An 18,704-nucleotide genomic window follows, 5' to 3' on the forward strand; every position below is an offset into this window, starting at 1 on the left:
TTTCATAAATCTTATCAACAAGAAGCTTCCTTCAAAAGGTTCTACGTTTAAAAGAGAAATGCTTACTTGTTAAACAGACGTTTGAATTGCAAAACTACAGCAGCAGCAAAGACACCCAAAATATGTTCTACTTCCACTTCTGGTTTATCATCATACAGGTTTCCTAATGCAATAGCAAAACCTATACCAACAAAATATTTATTGTTAGACACAATACAGATCCACTCCAAGTAGCATATTATTTTATACTTAATAAATGTAAACTTTCTTTCAATGAATGGAATTGCATTTGGGCTGGTTATTTTTAAGGCTAACCACAACAATAAATGATTTCACACTCATTCAAAATAGATTAGGCCAAGCAAGTTTAATTAATTATACATCCTTCCTGCAACCAAATTTAATTTCCAGATTACGACAACCAAGTTAAATTCTTTGTATATCCTTCCTACAACCAAATTTACTCAAGCTAAATTTTGTTTTATTGTATCTGCAAAATATTTTTTGAATGTTAAATTTTATGAACCTTAAAATGGACAGACTTGACAGGCTCACAAACACCTACAACTGAATGTGGATTTCACTGAACTAGCAGTTGTTATTATTAGTTTGTAAAAAGTGTGTTAATTAATATGTTTTTTGTATATTACCCATCATTAACTTGACACTATTACAACAATTTAATGGTCTGTAGAAATATGACTTCTTTATGGGTTGGAGGGCAACAAGTCTCTTGAAAATGCAAAAGGTGGAAATGAGAATATACATTAAGTATGGATTCACTGCCATAAGGGGGAAACTGGACAGCTTTTCAAGAGTTGAGAATGTGATGAATTATTGTGGATAATTGTGAGGTATCAGTAATTAGTGGTGTGTTACTGGAGCTTGCTGTTTTGTCTTGGGAGTTGGAGTTAAGTTTAGATTATTTTATCTGATATTTTGTCTCACTTCCAGGAAATGGAGTTGGAGGATGTTTGCTTGCTATAGTAGGTTGTATTGCATCTGTGATTCTAGGAGCATCAAGAAGATCATCATTAGAGTCACCTCAATGATTCAACTATTGTAACTATGATACAAGAATATTCTCAATAAAATGCAATGTTCCTTTCAAATAATGTACACAGGTTAGTAATCCAAAGAAATGATAATTAAATTACCAGCTATCAGAAAGTGTTCAAATTGGGTAAGGTTCCCTTCCAATAATATGTTTGTACTTATAAGTAAAATGGTTATGTTTGATGTAGAGAGTGGTCATTATTGAGGAACTGTCAACATCAGATCACACAGAGGGCTGATGAATTCTGCATCTGAGCATGTAATGAAGATCAGTCGCTATCGTCACTTCCAAATTTTTTTGGCATTTCGATTTTAAATTTGAGACAACTGGGCCATTGAATAGACCTGCAGTGCACATTACACATTAGCACAGTATGAAAAAAACAAGATAAACAAGCAAATATAGGTTGTAGTTATGAAAGAAAGGAATTTTTAATGTTTTGGTGATTTAAAAAAATCTGCTCTGATCTTTAAAACAGTAAGTACTGCATGAAATAACATTAAAGTCCAGATTATTTAATTTTGATCACAATATTAAACATCACAGAACAAAGGTTTTGAGTGCTTTACCAAAGGATTTATTTTGTTCTTGGAGGAGTTAAGTCTGGTGAATAAAATTATTTGAATTTGTAGCAATACTTGTATAAATATCCTTGAGGAAGTATTTTGTTGCTAAAAATGCCAAAATTGATAGTTAATCATTGCTATAGCACTTTGGTATATTTGTATACAAGCAACAAAGCAGGAAAGAAAGCCAAGTAGCAGAATACACAGATTGTAAAACAGAAGAAATGAAAATGTACTTATTTAGAAATAGAGTTTGGAATAGGCCCTTCTGGCTCTTCGAGCCGTGCTGCCCAGCAACCCCGATTTAACCCTAACCTAATCACAGGACAATTTACAATGACCAACTAACCTACCAGGCACAACTTTGGAGGAAACCGGAGCACCCGCAGAATACATAAGCATTCCACAGGGAGGACGTATAGAAACTCCTTACAGGGAACGCCAGGATTGAACTCCGAACTTTGACACCACCAATTGTAACAGTGTCACGCCAACCATTACGCAAACATGTCAGTAAGTATAAATGTATACACTTATGTGATAAAAGCACTTCACATCATGTACATATGTGAAATGGTTTTATCATATTCTGTGATAACGAAGCCAAAACTAAATGAGTCACAATGCACAAGATTTGATACCTTCTCTAGTGACAAGTGGGTCTGTCACATCAAGCTTCAAACTGATGATTCTCTTCATATTTTTTATTCTATCTGTGATCCAGTAGTTTTCCTTATTATGTACCTTGCACAAGTTACACTTCTTTAAATTGTTAGGCTTGTATTCACAACATGTATCTTCAGGACCACAGTAATACAAGCCTCCTACAAAGAAATGGAACCATTCAATTAAGAATTATGTTCAATGAAATATTGAGAATCAAATTTGAGTAATTTTTTTCTAACGAGTAATTTTTTTTCTAACAAACAAAACAGAATTTAATGATTAACTTAAAGTCTTGAGGAAGGGCCTCAGCCCGAAACGTCGAGTGTTTATTAGCTAGTGTTTATAGATGCTGTCTGACCTGCTGAATTCCTCCAGTATTTTGTGTGTGTTCCTTAAGTTAATTATTTTTGCATGATATTAATTCATGGTATTTGTGTAGGCGATTGAATCAAAAGAATAAAACTGGAAGAGTTGGGACTCATTTCCATTTAACCTTTATTGATAAGTTTATTTTCCCCAAGAACTTCAATAGGTGTGCAAATATTGATGTTGTGATAGGTGCAATATAATTGAATGCCTCTTTTTCTTATGAATGTTGAGTGGGAAAGGTGAATCTCCTCTTTAACTTTGGAAAGATGTTGCATGTTTTGGTGTACATCAAAAACAGCTTTAACACAATGCACGTAAATAACACCAGTAATAAAACATCCTGGGTCACCTCACAGCAGCACCTTCAAATGAAATTTGGCATCTAGCCATATACAGAGATATTAACATTGGTGATCAAATGTTTAGGCATTTAAGGACTGTTAATGAAGAAAATAGGAAGTACATCTCTACCAAAGGAGGTGTACCTCCTTCAGCACAAGCTCCAAAACAAAACACCACAAATACCAGTAACGTCTACAAACTGGTTTTCAGCGGCACTTCCAAACCTATGATACCCACTACCATCTTTCCTCCGCTAGCCTGTAGGTCACCCTCGGACAACGTGTAGCACCTGCTTAGCACCCCCCACCACCACCCAAGCAGGGTCACATAAAGCCATGGGTGCAGGTGGTGGATGGTCACATAAACAGCTGGTGCACATCACAAGTCCTGATTATGCAACCACTGACAGCAGGCAATCTCTGAAGGTTATTGATAATTTTGGGGGTCACCTGTCTTGCAAAGACACTGTCCAGAAGAAGGCTATGCTAAACTACTTCTGTTGAAAAATTTGCCAAGAACAATCATGATCAAAGATCATGATCATCCAATCATACGACACGGCACATAATGATGATGATGATGAATGGAAAAAGTAGGTAGAAACACAGACGGAATTCCAGCTTTATAACTTTGGCTCTCATAAGGTATGGTTTTTATTTCCACTTCAGAAAGGTGAGTGTTGCAAGCAAGGCCAGTATTTATTTTCTGTCATTGTTTTTAAGAAGATGGAGATGTACTGCTGCTTTGAACAATGCAGTCTGTATCATGCTATTGAGTAGTGAGTTCCAAGATTTGGCCAACAATGGGGGTAAATTTCAAAGTCAGGAAAGTATCTTTGCAGGTGTGGTTTTCCAATCTGCATGCAAACCTTGACCATTTAGCTGATAGTAGGTATCGCAGGTTTGGAAATGCTGCTGAAGACCAGTTTGCAGATGATATGACTGGTACTTCTGATGTACTGCTTTGGAACTGTGTGCTTAAGGTGGCACAGAATTTATGTGGCCACTTAAATTGCTAGTCAATTGGGCCCATAAGATATTGTTGATGGGAGAAGTCAGGGATGATGCGAGCTAGTATTTTGTCAGAATTAATTTGCCAATACGTCTGGCTGGTTTCATCAGGTGAATGATTACATGGAATCACACATTGTACAATTACCCAGATCACCAATCATCACATTAGTGGGCCTGTTGCTAAAGATAGTTGGATCCTCAGTCACTGTCCTGCAACAATATCTTAAGATGAGGTTATTAGCTTCGAACAACTAGAACTATCCTGAAATGCACAATATTGAGCTTTCCCTTTATTCACAAGATCTCAAATTTTCCAATTGCCTTCAGTTTTCCTAAGGATCTGAACTTCCACACTTGGGGTCAGATCCTGCCTCAATGTCAAGGTCTGTCATTCTCATCTCACACCTAGAACTCACATTTTGACACACATTTAGTCCCAGGTTGAAATGAGACCTGTACACACAACCCAGGCCAAATCCAAAGTGATCGGTCCTGACGAAGGGTCTCGGCCTGAAACGTCGACTGCACCTCTTCCTAGAGATGCTGCCTGGCCTGCTGCGTTCACCAGCAACTTTTATGTGTGTTGCTTGAATTTCCAGCATCTGCAGAATTCCTGTTGTTTGCGTTTATCAGTGAGCAAATAATTGGTGAGTAAGTTCTCCTGGATATCACTGTCAATCACAGTTTCCATCACTTTTCTGCTGATTGATAGTCAACCATGAGGAAGTGGAATGGATTGGATTTTTCATATTCTTGTAGTTATGCTTGGATGGTTTAAGGATGGGCTTTATTTTTCACATGTACATCAAAACAAAGAGTGAAATGCATCACATGCATCAAATCAAATCAGCAAGGACCGGTCCCTGGGGCAGACCAAAAGTTTCGCCGTGCTTATAGTGCTGATAAAATATGCCCCAAACTTATTCACCCTTAATCCCAGTTCTACATATTTGGAATAAGGGAGGAGATGGAGCACTGAGAGGAAACCCATGTGGTTATGGAGAGGAAGAACAAACTCCTCACAGGCTATGGATCAGTGCTCACTGGTGCTGGCTACACCCACTGTACCACCCACCTTATAACAATTTTACTAAGTTAAAATTGTCCATGGATGTGATGGAATTAAATACAAGTGCAGAAGACATCCAATTTGCACGCATAACTCGCAATTGAGAGAATGAGTGCCATAATTCTCAAACATTTTTATAACACAGAAGCTTTTTTGAATATAGATCCTGCACTGTGGAATTCAACACCTAAAACTAAGGGATACAGCCTCAGTTAACACTTTTGAACTCCCCAGTTCCAAACCTATTTATTTAACGTTGCTTTTAACTAACATTTTTGTCTTTTATTTTCATATTTATTTATTTTATTTCAATGTTTGTACATTATCCATTGTAAGGCAGCTTGACTTACATCATTTGTATGAAAAGTGCTCTATAAATAAATAATAATTAATAATTTCTATATGTGGGGAACTTTTGATTTGCTTTCTACTGAAAATGGTCAAAGATTAGTAAAGTATCCATTTGTTTTCTCACCTGTTTGGCAGATACCTCCGGTTTCTCTTGATTTGTTTTTGCAATACTCTGACTGATCTGAAGTATTTAATAAGTTAAGCAACCGTTCCGATTTTGAGAAAAATTGACTATGTAGCTCCCACAAGGTATTCATACTTTCTAATACTACATCTGATGAAATAAAGATGAAATACTTATCGTGAAACATTGTTATTGATTTGAAACATTAAAAAAGTAATGTCTAAACATTGCTGAATTTATACCAACTTCATTGATAACAAATACAAAAATATAAGTTACAAATTGATTATGAAGACAAAGTCACAATTTTATTTATGCTGAAATGATCTGAGCCCGATTTTAATATCATTATTAAATTCAAACAGAGGTACAGTACTGTGCAAGTCTTAGCACGTGTAAAAATTTATGTGAAGTGAAAATGCTTTCAAAAGTAATTAAAAGAAAACTTTCTAAATATCAAAATATTTACTATAAAGAGCAGTAAACAGTAAAGAAAAACTAAATCAAATCAGTATTTTGTGTGACCACCTTTTGTCTTTAAAACTGCATCAATTTTCTTAGGTACACTGTCGTGTAGTTTTATAAGAAAATTAGCTGGTAGGTTGTTCCAAGTATCTTGGAGAACTTGTCACGGTTCTTCTGCAGACTTTAGCTGTTTCACTTGCTTTTGTCTCTACAGGTAATCCTAGGCAGCCTTGATGCAGTTGAGATCAGGGCTCTGTGGAGGCCATATCATCTGAAAACATTTAAAGAATAAAAAACGATGGTGCCCAAGACCTTTGCACAATACTGTATTTTGGTGACAGTAAAAAGTCTGATCAAAAAATTGGATGAGCAGAAGCTGTGCAAATTACACCCATTCAAGTTTTCAAAAAATATACCAGATCACATTCAACCCAGCTTGTTGCCTGACATCATGCTTATGCTCCTTGCATGGATTTGTGGACCTCCAGGACTAAGATCAAACTGGTTGCCTAGCTAGTGAGAGCAGGCCATCAGCTCTGACTAGTTTCAAGCAATGTTCCTGAGACCCCAACTCTCAGGGCCCTGATGGTTTCTTCACAGCCCCGTTGTCTAGGGTTCCAAACTTTTAATTGAATAAAAAATCTAATTATTTAAAAATATCTTAAGTTACTTGAAATTAATAGAAGGCATACAGTAAAATAAAGTGAAAAACAGCTTCAGTGCATTCAATTGAAGTGGAAAGCTGCCAATGCAGATTGAGGTCATGTTGCATATGTCCACAGCAGCCGGTGAACAGGATAGTGTAAAATGGCTGTCATATTAGTAATTCAGAAAATGGACTAAATAATGGAAATATGCATTCCTAACCCGACATGGGGGGATCCTGGTGCAAGATATGTACGGGCCTCTGAACAGTAGCGAAGGTGTGGCATACAAATTACAACAGGAGATAGAAAAGGCAAGTAACAGGGCAATGTTACAATAGTCATGGGAGATTTCAAAATGCAGGTAGAGTGGGAAAATCAGGTTGGTGCTGGAACCCAGAGAGGGAATTTGTAGAATGCCCATGATATGGCTTCTTCGAGCATTTTGTGGTTGAGCACAAAATCCCAGCATTTTGTGTGTGTTGCTTGGATTTCCAGCATCTGCAGATTTTCTCGTTTGTGGTTGGGCCCACTAGGGGAATGCAATTCTGGATGAGGTGTTGTGTAATGACCCAGACTTGACTCGGGAGCTCAAGGTAAAGGAACCCTTAGGAGTGATTGATCATAATATGATAGCATTCACCCTGCAGTTTGAGAAGAAGCTAAAACCAGATGTATCAGTATTACAGTGGAGTAAAGGGAGATAAAGGGGCATGAGAGAAGAGCTAGACAAAGTTGATTGGAAGAGGATGGTGGCATTGGAAGATGGCAGAATAACAATGGTTGGAGCTTCTGGGAGCAATTCAGAAGGCACAGGAAAGATACATCCCAAATATGAAGAAGAATTCTAAAAAGGGGATGAGGAAACCACAGTTGATAAGGAAAGTCAAAGTCAGCAGAGAAGCAAAAGAGAGGGCCAATAATAAAACAAAAATTAGAGGGAAGTTAGAGGATTGGAAGCCTTTAAAAACTAACAGATGGCAACTAACACAAAATGCTGGAGGAACTCAGCAGGCCAGGCAGCATCTATGGAAAAGAGTTACTCTTCTCCATAGATGCTGCCTGGCCTGCTGAGTTCCTCCAGAATTTTGTGTGTGTTGCTTATATTTCCAGCATCTGCAGATTTTCTCTTATTTGAGAAGGCAACTAAAAAGCCATAAAGAAATAAAAGATGAAATATGAAGGCAAGCTCACCAATAATGTAAAAAGTTTTTAAAAGATATATAAAGAATAAAAGAGAGAGATGAGAGTGGGTATCGGACCACTGGAAAATTGTGCTGGAGAGGCAGTAAAGAGGGAAAAAGAATGATGGATGAACTTAATAGGTATTTTGTATCAGTCTTCACTGTGAAACACACTAGCAGAACACAAGGAACACAAGAGTCTCAGAGGGCAGAGGTGAGTGCCATGGCTATTACTAAGGAGGAGATGCTTGAGAAGCTGAAAAGTTGGAATGTAAATACGTCATCTGGACAAAATGGACTACATCCTAGGGTTCTGAAAGAAGTAGCTGAAGAGATTGTGGAGGCATTAGTAATGATCTTTCAAGAATTACCAGATTCTGGAATACTGAAAAATTGCAAATGTCACTCTGCTATTCAAGAAGGGAGAGAGACAGAAGAAAGGAAATTATAGGCCAGTTAGCCTGACTTCAGTGGTTGTAAAGATGTTGGAGTCTATTACTGAGGATGAGGTTTTGGGGTGCTTGGAGGCAGAGAACAACATAGGCCAAAGTCAGCATGGTTTTCTTAAGGGTAAATCTTGCCTGACAATCTGTGAGAATTCTTTGAGCAAGTAACAGTGAGAACAGACAAAGTTGAGTCAGTGGATGTTGTTTATTTGGATTTTCTAAGGCCTAACTTGATGGCTTTGTAGTCAAGTTTGCAGATGATACAAAGATAGGTAGAGGGGCAGGTAGCAGGGAGGCTGCAGAAGGACTTAAACAGATTGGGAGAATGGGCAAAGAAATGGTAGATGGAATATAGCATGGGGAACTGCATGTTCATCCCCTTTGGTAGAAGAAATAAAGGTGCAAACTACTTTCTAAATGGGCCAGCCAGTGCCATAGCAGCATCTGCACTGAACCTCGAGGCAGAGAGTCCCAAGTTTGAACCTGACTAGGTTCCAACCTGGGCAGCAGCAGTAGTACCTGTGCAGAGGAAGGGTTTGGAAAATTACTTCTGTATCTTGCCATGAAAATCCATGGACAACTACACTATCCACAGGGTCACCATGAGTCAACGAAGACTCAATGGCACTCAACAACAACAACAGTTTCTAGGCAGGGAGAAAATTTTTTTTAAACAAGAGATGCAAAAGGACCTTGGGCAGGATTCCCTAAAGGTTAATTTGTAGTTTGGTGGTAAGGAAAGAAAATGTAATGTTAGCATTCATTTTGAGAGGACTAGAAAACAAAAGCAAGGATGTAATGCTAGGACTTTAAAAGGCATTGGTCAGACCACACTTGGAGTATTGTTAGCAATTTTAGGCCCCTTATTTAAAAAAAGATGTGGTGGCATTGGAGAGGGTCCAGATGAGGTTCATGAGAATGATCCCAAGATTGAAAGGGTTAACATACGAGATGTGTTTCATGGCTCTGGGCCTGTACTCACTGGAGTTTAGATGAATGAGGGGAGGATCATAATAAAACATTGAATACTTAAAGGCTAAGGCAGGGTGGACATGGAGAGGATGTTTCATATAGTGCGGAGTCTAGGACCAGAGGCCACAGCCTCAGAAAAAAAGGACATCCATGTAAAACAGAGTTAAGGAAAACTTTCTTTAGCCAGAGGGTGGTGAATCTGTGGAATTCATTGCCACAGATGGCTGTGTAGGCCAAGTCATTGGGTATATTTAGAGTGGAAGTTGATACTTTTTTGATTAATCAGGGTGTCAAAGGTTACAGGAAGAAGGCCAGAGAGTGGGGTTGAGAGGGATAATAAATCATCCATGATAGAATGTTGGAGCAGACTCGATGGGCCGAAAGGCCTAATTCCACTCCTATGTTTCATGGTCCAAAGCTAATGTCAATGCTAGTGATTATAAAATCTTTGGATTGTTGAAACAAAGTTTTTTTTAAAAAATGTTTCTTAGGGAAGAAGGTTCAGTACATGATGGACTGGTCTAGGTGGGATTCTGGATCTATGGCAATGTGATTGACTTTTAACTGCCCCATGAACTGGCCAATGAAGCCACAGTGTTTGAGAAGCTACCTTACAACCAACTTTAAGGTATTTAGGAAAGGGCCTTAAATATTGGTCTTGTCATCTACCTTTCCATTCTAACATCCAAAATGGTAGTGGTTTTATAACTGGATTAAAAAAATACAAACCTGGAGTCATGCCATCTCTCAGCTTTCTTGAATAGCAACAGGAGATTTCATTAGGTTTAATAACTTCAGGTAAGCTGCAGTTAATCAAGATACAAAGTCATTTAAGAATCTTGAAAACTCTTTAACTTAAAGGCCAAAAATTGCATAACGCTAAAGCAGCTATTGATATAAAGTGTGAGTAACATAGCGCTCTTATTAAGATAACGCCAACATCGGATAGGCAAAGAATGCAATTAGAAACTATGATAGAACACATAGTTTTAAGATGTTACTGAGAGTGTGAAGAGATTTTAAAAGTGGAATAGAGTAGCAATGTTCAGGATGTTTAATTCTCATAGAAATGTCTTATTTTTCCTACATTGAGGGAAAAGGAATATGGGAACGAACTGTTAGGAACCAAGATAATAAACTCTATGGGATTATTACCTTTTTTTATGATAGACTGGTTTAATTGAACCTTTAGCTTTTGAAACAGCATGACACTTTGGCAGATGGAGCACACAGCTAGAATCTTGAGTTGGAGATGCACGTAGATCATTTTCTGCAGACCAAGGGGTCATAGGACAATCAGCTAAACACACAAAAAAAATTAATCAGTTACAAGCAATGGGGTACATTCTACAATTGTGACAATCAGTATATGTGCTGATATATTTTCATGACTCATCATATTTCCTCAGAGAACAGGTTGCAAAGTTTTAATTTCTTGAGATGTTCATAGAACAGGCTAAGCTAACATTTATTACCCAACATCAACTCCCATTTAGTGGTGGTGGGCTACTTTCTTCACCTGCTTCAGTCCTGTGGAGAAGTACAGTACTGTGCAAAAGTCTGAGGCATATATCATCATCATCATCAGGTGCCAAGCCCAGTTTGAGCTTTGACTGCCATGGCCCACACACTCCTGTTTCAGGTCAAGTGGATCAATTCACTGGTATTCATTTCTAGTTCTCTGGCTGCTGTCTCTATCATCATTTGTCTTTGCCTTCCTTTTGCTTTCTTCCCTTCAATCTTTCCCATAATTACCGTGCATTCTAACTCCTCTCTCCTAATCATATATACAGTGCCTATAAAAAGTACTCACACCCCCTAGGAAGTTTTCATGTTTTATTGTTTTACAACCTTAAATCACAGTGGATTTAATTTGGCTTTTTTAACACTGATTAACAAAACAAAAAAGACTATTTCATGTCAAAGTGAAAACAGATTTCTACAAATTGGTCTAAATTTATTACAATTATTAAACACAGAATAATTGATTGCATAATTACTTGCCCCTTTCAGGTCAGTATTTAGTAGATGCACCTTTGGCAGCAATTACAGCCTTGAGTGATAGCTAGGCCTCCATCAGCTTTACACTTCTGGACACTGCAATTTTTCCCTATTCTTCTTTACAAAACTGCTCAAGTTTTTTCAGATTGCATGGGGATTGTGATTGGACCGGCCTTTTCAAGTCCAGCCACAAATTCTCAATGGGATTGAGGTCTGGACCCTGACTTGGCCACTCCAGGACATTAACTTTGTTGTTTTTAAGCCATTCCAGTGTAGCTTTGGCTTTATTCTTGGGGTTATTATCTTGCTGGAAAACAAATCTTCTCCCAAGTTCTCTTGCAGACTGCATCAAGTTTTCCTCCAGGATTTCCCTGTATTTTGCTGTATTCATTTTACTCTCTACCTTCACAAGCCTTCCAGAGCCTGCTGCAGTGAAGCATCTTCTCAGCATGATGTAGCTAGCAACAGGCTTCACAGTAGGAATGGTGTATTTTTGATGGTGCATTTTTAGTCTGATGGCCAGAAAGCTCAATTTTGGCTTCATCAGACAATAGAATCTTCTTCCAGCTGACTTCAGAGTCTCCCACATGCCTTCTTGCAAACTCCAGCCAAGACTTCATGTGAGTCTTTTTTCAACAGTGGCTTTCCCTTTGTGACTCTCCCATAAAACTCCAACTGGTGAAGTACCCAGGCAATAATTGTATGTGCAGTCTCTCCCATTTTAGCCACTGATGCTTGAGCTCCTCCAGAGTTGCCATATGTCTCTTAGTGGCCTTCCTCACTAGTCTCCTTCTTGCAATGGTCACTCAGTTTTTGAGGACGGCCTGCTCTAGGCAAAATTACAGCTGTGCCATATTCTTTCCATTTCTTGATGATTGACTTAACTGTTCTCCAAGGGATATTCAATGACTTGGAAATTTTCTTGTATCCATCTCCTGACTTGAGTTTCACAGAGTTACTTGGACTATTCTTTTGTCTTCATGGTGTAGTTTTTGCCAGGGTATTGACTCACCAGCAGTTGGACCTTCCAGATACAGATGTATTTTTACTACAATCAATTGAAAGACCCTGATTGTACATAGTGAGCTCCATATAACTAATCATGTGACTTCTAAAACCAATTGATGGTACCAGTGATGATTTGATGTGTCATATTAAAGGGGGTGAATACTTATGCAATCAATTATTTTGTGTTTTCTTTGTAATTAATTTAGATCACTTTGTAGAGATCTGTTTTCACTTTGACATGAAACAGTCTTTTTCTGTTGATCAGTGTCAAAAGAGCCAAATTGAATCCACCGTGATTCAATGTTCTAGACCAATAAAACATGAAATCTTCCAAGGGTGGGGGGTGAATATTTTTTAGAGGCACTATATGTAACTCGGGTGCCTAAGACTTTTGCACAGCACTGTACTTGTCAATGTGGAGTGGACAGCAAGTCTGTAAATCTGGTGGGAGCAAAGGATGTTGGGAATGGTGAGTGTGGAACACTAAGAGGGGTGTGAGACAGGTGGCATAGAAGGAGAGCCAGGGGCGGGGTGGAACATGTGCAGACACACCCAGCCCTGAGACACCATTTGGTTCCAAACTGTTGGCTGATTAATCATCACAGAATGCTTCCTGCTCCCTCCCCTCTCCTTCCTCCTTTCCCAACCATGATTCCCCTCTCCCTGCCCTCTTCCCATTCTCAGTGCACAATAGAAACCCGTATCAGAATCTGGATTATCATCACTCACATATGTCATTAACTGTGTTTTATTTTTGTGACAGCAGCACAGTGCAATATATAGAATTACTAAAGCACCATGCAAAAGTCTGAGGCACTATAGCTATATATATGTGCCCAAGAATTTTGTACAGTACTGTACTTCCATAATGTTGTTCAGTACTAAGTTTCAGGATTTTGACACACTGACAATAGTGGAGTGGTGATTTACTTCCAAGTCAATGTGGTGGTGCAGCTGGGAGAGAAAATGCCAACAATTACGGCATTTCAATGCACCTGCAGTCTTGTCCTTGTCCTGGTTAGTAGAGGCCATGGGTTTGAGAGGCGCTTTGAGATTCGCCTTGATGCGTAACTGCGGTGCTTTTTGTCGGTGATAAAAATTCTAACCTTGTTCGAATAGGGTGGACGAAAGAAATGTTTTGAGATATTGAAAGGGTGTCAGTCAAGCATTGTCTTGGAAGATTTTTGAGCTTAAATGTGATTGCATCTGCACTCATTCAGGGAAGTAGAGATGCTGAAATGAGACTGCATGGTGGCATAAATGAACTGCTTCATTTGCTCAGCATTTGCACATTTGAATTAAACATTATGCATTCATCAGTAAATATTTCTAGATATGATCATTAATGAAGCCCTGATTACTGGCTTGAAGAATCCTGTCATTTATGTTGGGGTAGGGATGACTGAAGTCCAACACAATTGGATTCTTTCGATGCTTTTTAACAGTCAGTTCCACCAGAGCTCCTCAATGTCACACTATGCTAAACGTTGCCTCGATACGAAGGACAATCATTTACATCTTAATTCTGGAATTTAGTTCCCTGGTCCATGTTTGATCTAAAACAATGATGGCAGTGCATGTTCGAAGAAAGAGCCCAAAGCAGGCATGAATGAGCAGATTATTGGGAAATAGATGGCAATTCCTAGCACTACAATGAACCTCCATCACTTTGCTCCTGATTCAGAGCAGATATGGCGGCAATTAAGAAACAAAAAGCTGGAGGAGCTCAGTGTGCCAGGCAACAGCTCACCTGTATCAATCTATCAGTTGCCAGCTCTTGCTCTACTTCTTCATTTCATCTCCTTACACTGGCTACTCTCCTCTATCTTTCAGTCCAAATGAAGGGTTATGACCCGAAATATCAACTGTTCATTTTGCTTCACAGGTGATGCCTGACCTGTTGAGATCCCCTAACATCTTGCTTGTTGCTTCCAGATTCCAGCATTTGCAGCCTCTTTCCCCTCCATTTCAGGTGGGAGGGTCGAGATACGTCTCTATCAAAGGAAGTGTAAGGTGCTCCTTCCCTCTGCTAGCCTGTAGGTCACCCTTGGGCAAGGTGGAGTGGCTGCTTAGCCCCTGATCAGGGTCACATGAAGCCATGAGAGCAAGTAGCGGATGGTCACATGAGCAGCTGGTGCATATCACAAGTTCTGGTTAAGTAACCAGTGACGCCAGGCAGGCAGTCTCTGAAGAGTATTGATAGTGGCTGGTGTCCCCTGTCCAGTAAAGACACTGCCCAGAAGAAGGCAATGGCAAACCACTTCTGAAGAAAAATTTGCCAAGAACAATCATGGGCATGAATAAACCATAACTGCCCACATCATACAACACGGCACTTAATGATAGTGATGATGTCTCTTTATTGGGTGGTAATTAGCTGGATTGGATCTGTGTGCACATTCAATTCTTATTACCTAAAATTTTCTTTCAGTTTCATGTATAAGACATGGCAGTTCATAAATGTTAATTCACTACATCAATTAATTTAATTCATAAACATTTCACCATGAAAATACTGTCCCCCTACCGTACATACTTAGAAGAGCTGAATACACATTAATTATTTATTCCACCATTATTTACCAAGGGTTTCATGTTCATTGTTTGCTGACTTTAGAGGATGTTGGTGGTTCAGGAGACTCATACTATGAATTGTTTCAACAATTTCAACAAGTATGTCTATACTTAAAGAGACAATATCACAAGATTGTGGGAAAGGAGCATTTGAGTGGAAGCAATTGGACAGTTTTTCAAAGAATCAACACAAACAACATGTTACACTTTAATAATGAGAATGTTTATCAGTATTTTTAAAAAGACTGCAAACATATAAAGCAACACACACAAAACGTTGAAGGAACTCAGCAGGTCAGGTGTCATCTATGGAAAAGAATAAGAAAAAGTCAACACTTTCGCATTTCAGGACTGAGGAAGGGCCTCAGCCCGAAACGTTCACTGTTTATCCTTTTCCATAGATGCTGCCTGACCTGCTGAGTGCCTCCAGCATTTTAAATATGTCGCTTTGGATTTCCAGCATCTGCAGACTTCCTTGTTCTTGCAAACATATAAAAATCTTTCAGAAATCTAATATGTGAAGCCTATACATTCATGTTGTGCTACCTGTTAATATTCTTTGTAATGACTCGTTGAAACAGACGTTAACTGCTTTTGTAGCCTGTGCTTTTCCCAGCAAATCAGAATCCAAAGGCCCTTTTGCCTGAAAACGGTTAGTGATGCCGGCTTGTATGCGTAGCTTATCAGTTGATGAAACCTAAGTTCAGGAGTCAAAAGAATTTATGTGTTACACACAGAACTGGAAAACGATCATTCTGCTATTAATGATTTTGCTGCCAATGAAATTAGATTTGGAAAGAAGCTAAACCTGGAGATTTTTTTTAATTTTAAAAAAATATTCCAACTATTTCTGTTAGTACTCACAATACACGGCAAAGGAAATTGGATATACAAACTGGCAGAAGACAAAAGCAACGGCAAGAGGAACACAGTAACATTTGGGCCAGAATAATCTCTGCCTTGATCTGCAGTCAATTCTGAACTAAATGGGATCATGATGTGGATGTTCTATTTGCCACTAGTGCCTCTAGGTATAAGGACACAAGAGACACTATAATAACAAGATCCCCAATTTTTAAGGAAAGGAGTAAATTAAATCTATTGTATGACATTTGCTATTCTTAACTGCTTGTACAGTAAAACTCAGATTAGCTGACATACTAGGGCATGAACAAATTTTCAAGATCTTTGTTTTTCCTGTTAATGACCCAACAAATTTTAATTTTAATACATAACAAACATCACTTGGCGAGCCAGATGGCAAATCACTGGGATTTCCAAATGGTTGGATAATGGATTACCAGACATTTGCTAATAGTTCCAAAAATGCATCACTGTTGTAGGAAAGGTATAAAGAGAAACAGCCAAATGATACTGTTAGTCAATTCTTGAGCCAGAAATTAGAAAAATAATTTCTTATGTAATGACTCAGAAGAAAAACAAAATAACACAGGTTTTCCTGAGAGATTTTGCTGGTTCCAGATGGAACTACTGAATTTCAGTTTTTGCGTGCCAGGAAACTGGCACAATTACCTGCGCCGCTTCAGATCACTCACAAGCATTCAAACTCCATACAGTCAAGGCAGAATGTGCAAATTTAACATAGAGAGTCCAAGAGATCAAGTTAAACCTGGTTCACTGCAGGTACGATGCAGCCACTATTACTGTTACATCACTATAGTCTCCATTTGTCAGATAACTTGGTGCTCCTGACTCTCTCCATGAAGGAGGGAGGGATGTGGGGATAGCGCTGAGACTTTGGCAGAGAATGATCCTCCCCTGTTTCCGTCTGTTAAGGGTGTGGGCACATTTGAGGAGAGTGACTGGAATGATGATACAGAGGCCAGTAGTTTCTTCAACTTTGAATCCAATCTTCCAGCCCTTCAAACCACACAGCCTAGCAACCCCCAATTTAATCCTAGCCTAATCACGGGACAATTCACAATGACCAATTAAACTACCACTGGTACATCTTTGGACTGTGGGAGGAAACCAGAGCACCCAGAGGAATCCCATACAGTCACAGAGAGAACAGGTAGCTGCTGGGATTGAACCTGGGTCACCTGTACTGTACTGTAAAGTTTTGCACTAACCACTACGCCATCGTGCTGCCTCTAGGCTAGGGTGAAATTGGGAGTTGCTGGGCGGCACTGTATCTCAATAAATAAACAAATAAATAAAGCTTGCTATTTCTCTTTTTACCATGAGCAATGCAGTTTAATTCTCAAAAGTAATATGTTTATTTAGTGCCTCTCTCCCTTTTTATATCCGCAGAAGCTCTTACTTTCTGCTTTTACACTGTTTGTAGTTTACACTTATCCTTCTTTAAGTGAAATAAACATAATTGTGTTCACGGTAAACAAAGATTTTCTGCAGTTTTAATATAAGTTCACGTACCTCTGTCAGAGTTTGGTATGGAACTTGAGATAGATAATCTGATGGTGATAAATAAGAGGATTTCAATACTGCTCTGCAAAAACAAGAACAGAGGAAAGAAATATCTTCACCTTCACAAATGTCACAGAAGTCTGTTTGACTGTGCATAAATTAACCAACATAGGATTCTGTATGAATATATTACTGTATTCCAAAAGTAACTTGCAGTTCTAATCAGGGTGTTAGATCAAGTAACAGACAAGGAAATAATACCTTAACCTCATTTGAATTGAATTGACTATTTCTTACATCCTTCACATACATGAGGAGTAAAAATCTTTATGTTACGTCTCCATCTAAACATGCTATGTGCAATGGTAGTAATTTATAATAAATAGAACAGTCAATGTAATATAGAGTACACTCAAATCAGCATGAGTTCATCAGCTTGATGGCCTGGTGGAAGAAGCTATCCCGGAGCCTGTTGGTCCTGGCTTTTATGCTGTGGTACTGCTTCCCAGATGGTAGAAGCTAGAATAGATTGTGTATGGTGTGACTTGGGTCCCCAATGATCCAATGAACCCTTTTTACATACCTGTAAGAACTTTGAGTTCTTAATAAGTCATAAATGCTCTCAATGTTGGATTAGATCATAAGACTATAATATACAGTATAGGAGCAGAATTAGGGCATTTGGTCCATTGACTCTGATCCGCCAGTTCAACACGGCTGATTCAATTTTCCTCTCAGCTCCAATATCCTGCCTTCTCCCTGTATCCCTTCATGCCCTGACCAATCAAGAATCTATTATTCTCTGCTTAAATATACATAAAGACTTGGCCTCCATAGTTGCCTGTGTAAAGAATTCCACAGATACACCACTCTCCGGCTAAGTAAATTCCTCCTCATCTCTGTTCTATTCTGAGGCTGTGTCCTCTGGTCTAAGACACTCCCACCACAAGAAACATCCACTATATCAAGGCCTTTCACCATTCAATAGATTTCAATTAGGCCACCCCTTATTCTTTGAATTCTAGTGAATACAGACCCAGAGCCATCAAACACTCCTCATACGACAAGCCACTTAATCCTGGAATTGCTTTCGTGAACCTCCCTTGGACCCTCTCCAGTTTCAGCACATCCTTTCTAAGATAAGGCTCCCAAAACTGCTAACAATACTCCAAGTGAGGCCTCACCAGAGCTTTACAACGTCTCAACATTACGTCTTTACTTTTATCTTCTAGTCCTCTTAAAATGAATACTAACACCACATTTGCCTTCCTCACTAGACTCCACCTGCAAATTAACCTTTAGAGAATCCTGCACAAGGACTCCCAAGTCCCTTTGCGCCTCAGTTTCTTGTATTTTTCCATTCAGTAAATAGCCTACCATTTCATTTATTCTACCAAAGTGCACAACCAACACTTCCCAACACTGTATTCCACCTGCCACTTCTTTTCCCATTCTCCTAATCTAA

The 18,704-nt window shown here is 38.8% G+C and overlaps 1 protein-coding gene across 1 annotated transcript in view; it reads right to left on the bottom strand.

The window, feature by feature from the left end:
- The window catches only part of btbd16 (BTB (POZ) domain containing 16), a 127,935-nt gene that overhangs the window by 95,775 nt on the left and 13,456 nt on the right, over positions 1-18,704 (bottom strand). Inside the window, exons 2-8 of the mRNA XM_063071117.1 lie at positions 17,249-17,321; positions 15,398-15,548; positions 10,424-10,568; positions 9,998-10,071; positions 5,558-5,707; positions 2,265-2,447; positions 67-181 (exon numbers count right to left, since the gene is read on the bottom strand). Coding sequence (XP_062927187.1) covers positions 67-181; positions 2,265-2,447; positions 5,558-5,707; positions 9,998-10,071; positions 10,424-10,568; positions 15,398-15,548; positions 17,249-17,321 — 891 coding nt within the window. The remainder of the gene's footprint in view (positions 1-66; positions 182-2,264; positions 2,448-5,557; positions 5,708-9,997; positions 10,072-10,423; positions 10,569-15,397; positions 15,549-17,248; positions 17,322-18,704) is intronic.

Source organism: Mobula hypostoma, chromosome 19 (genome assembly GCF_963921235.1).
Source record: "Mobula hypostoma chromosome 19, sMobHyp1.1, whole genome shotgun sequence".
Taxonomy (NCBI): domain Eukaryota; kingdom Metazoa; phylum Chordata; class Chondrichthyes; order Myliobatiformes; family Myliobatidae; genus Mobula; species Mobula hypostoma.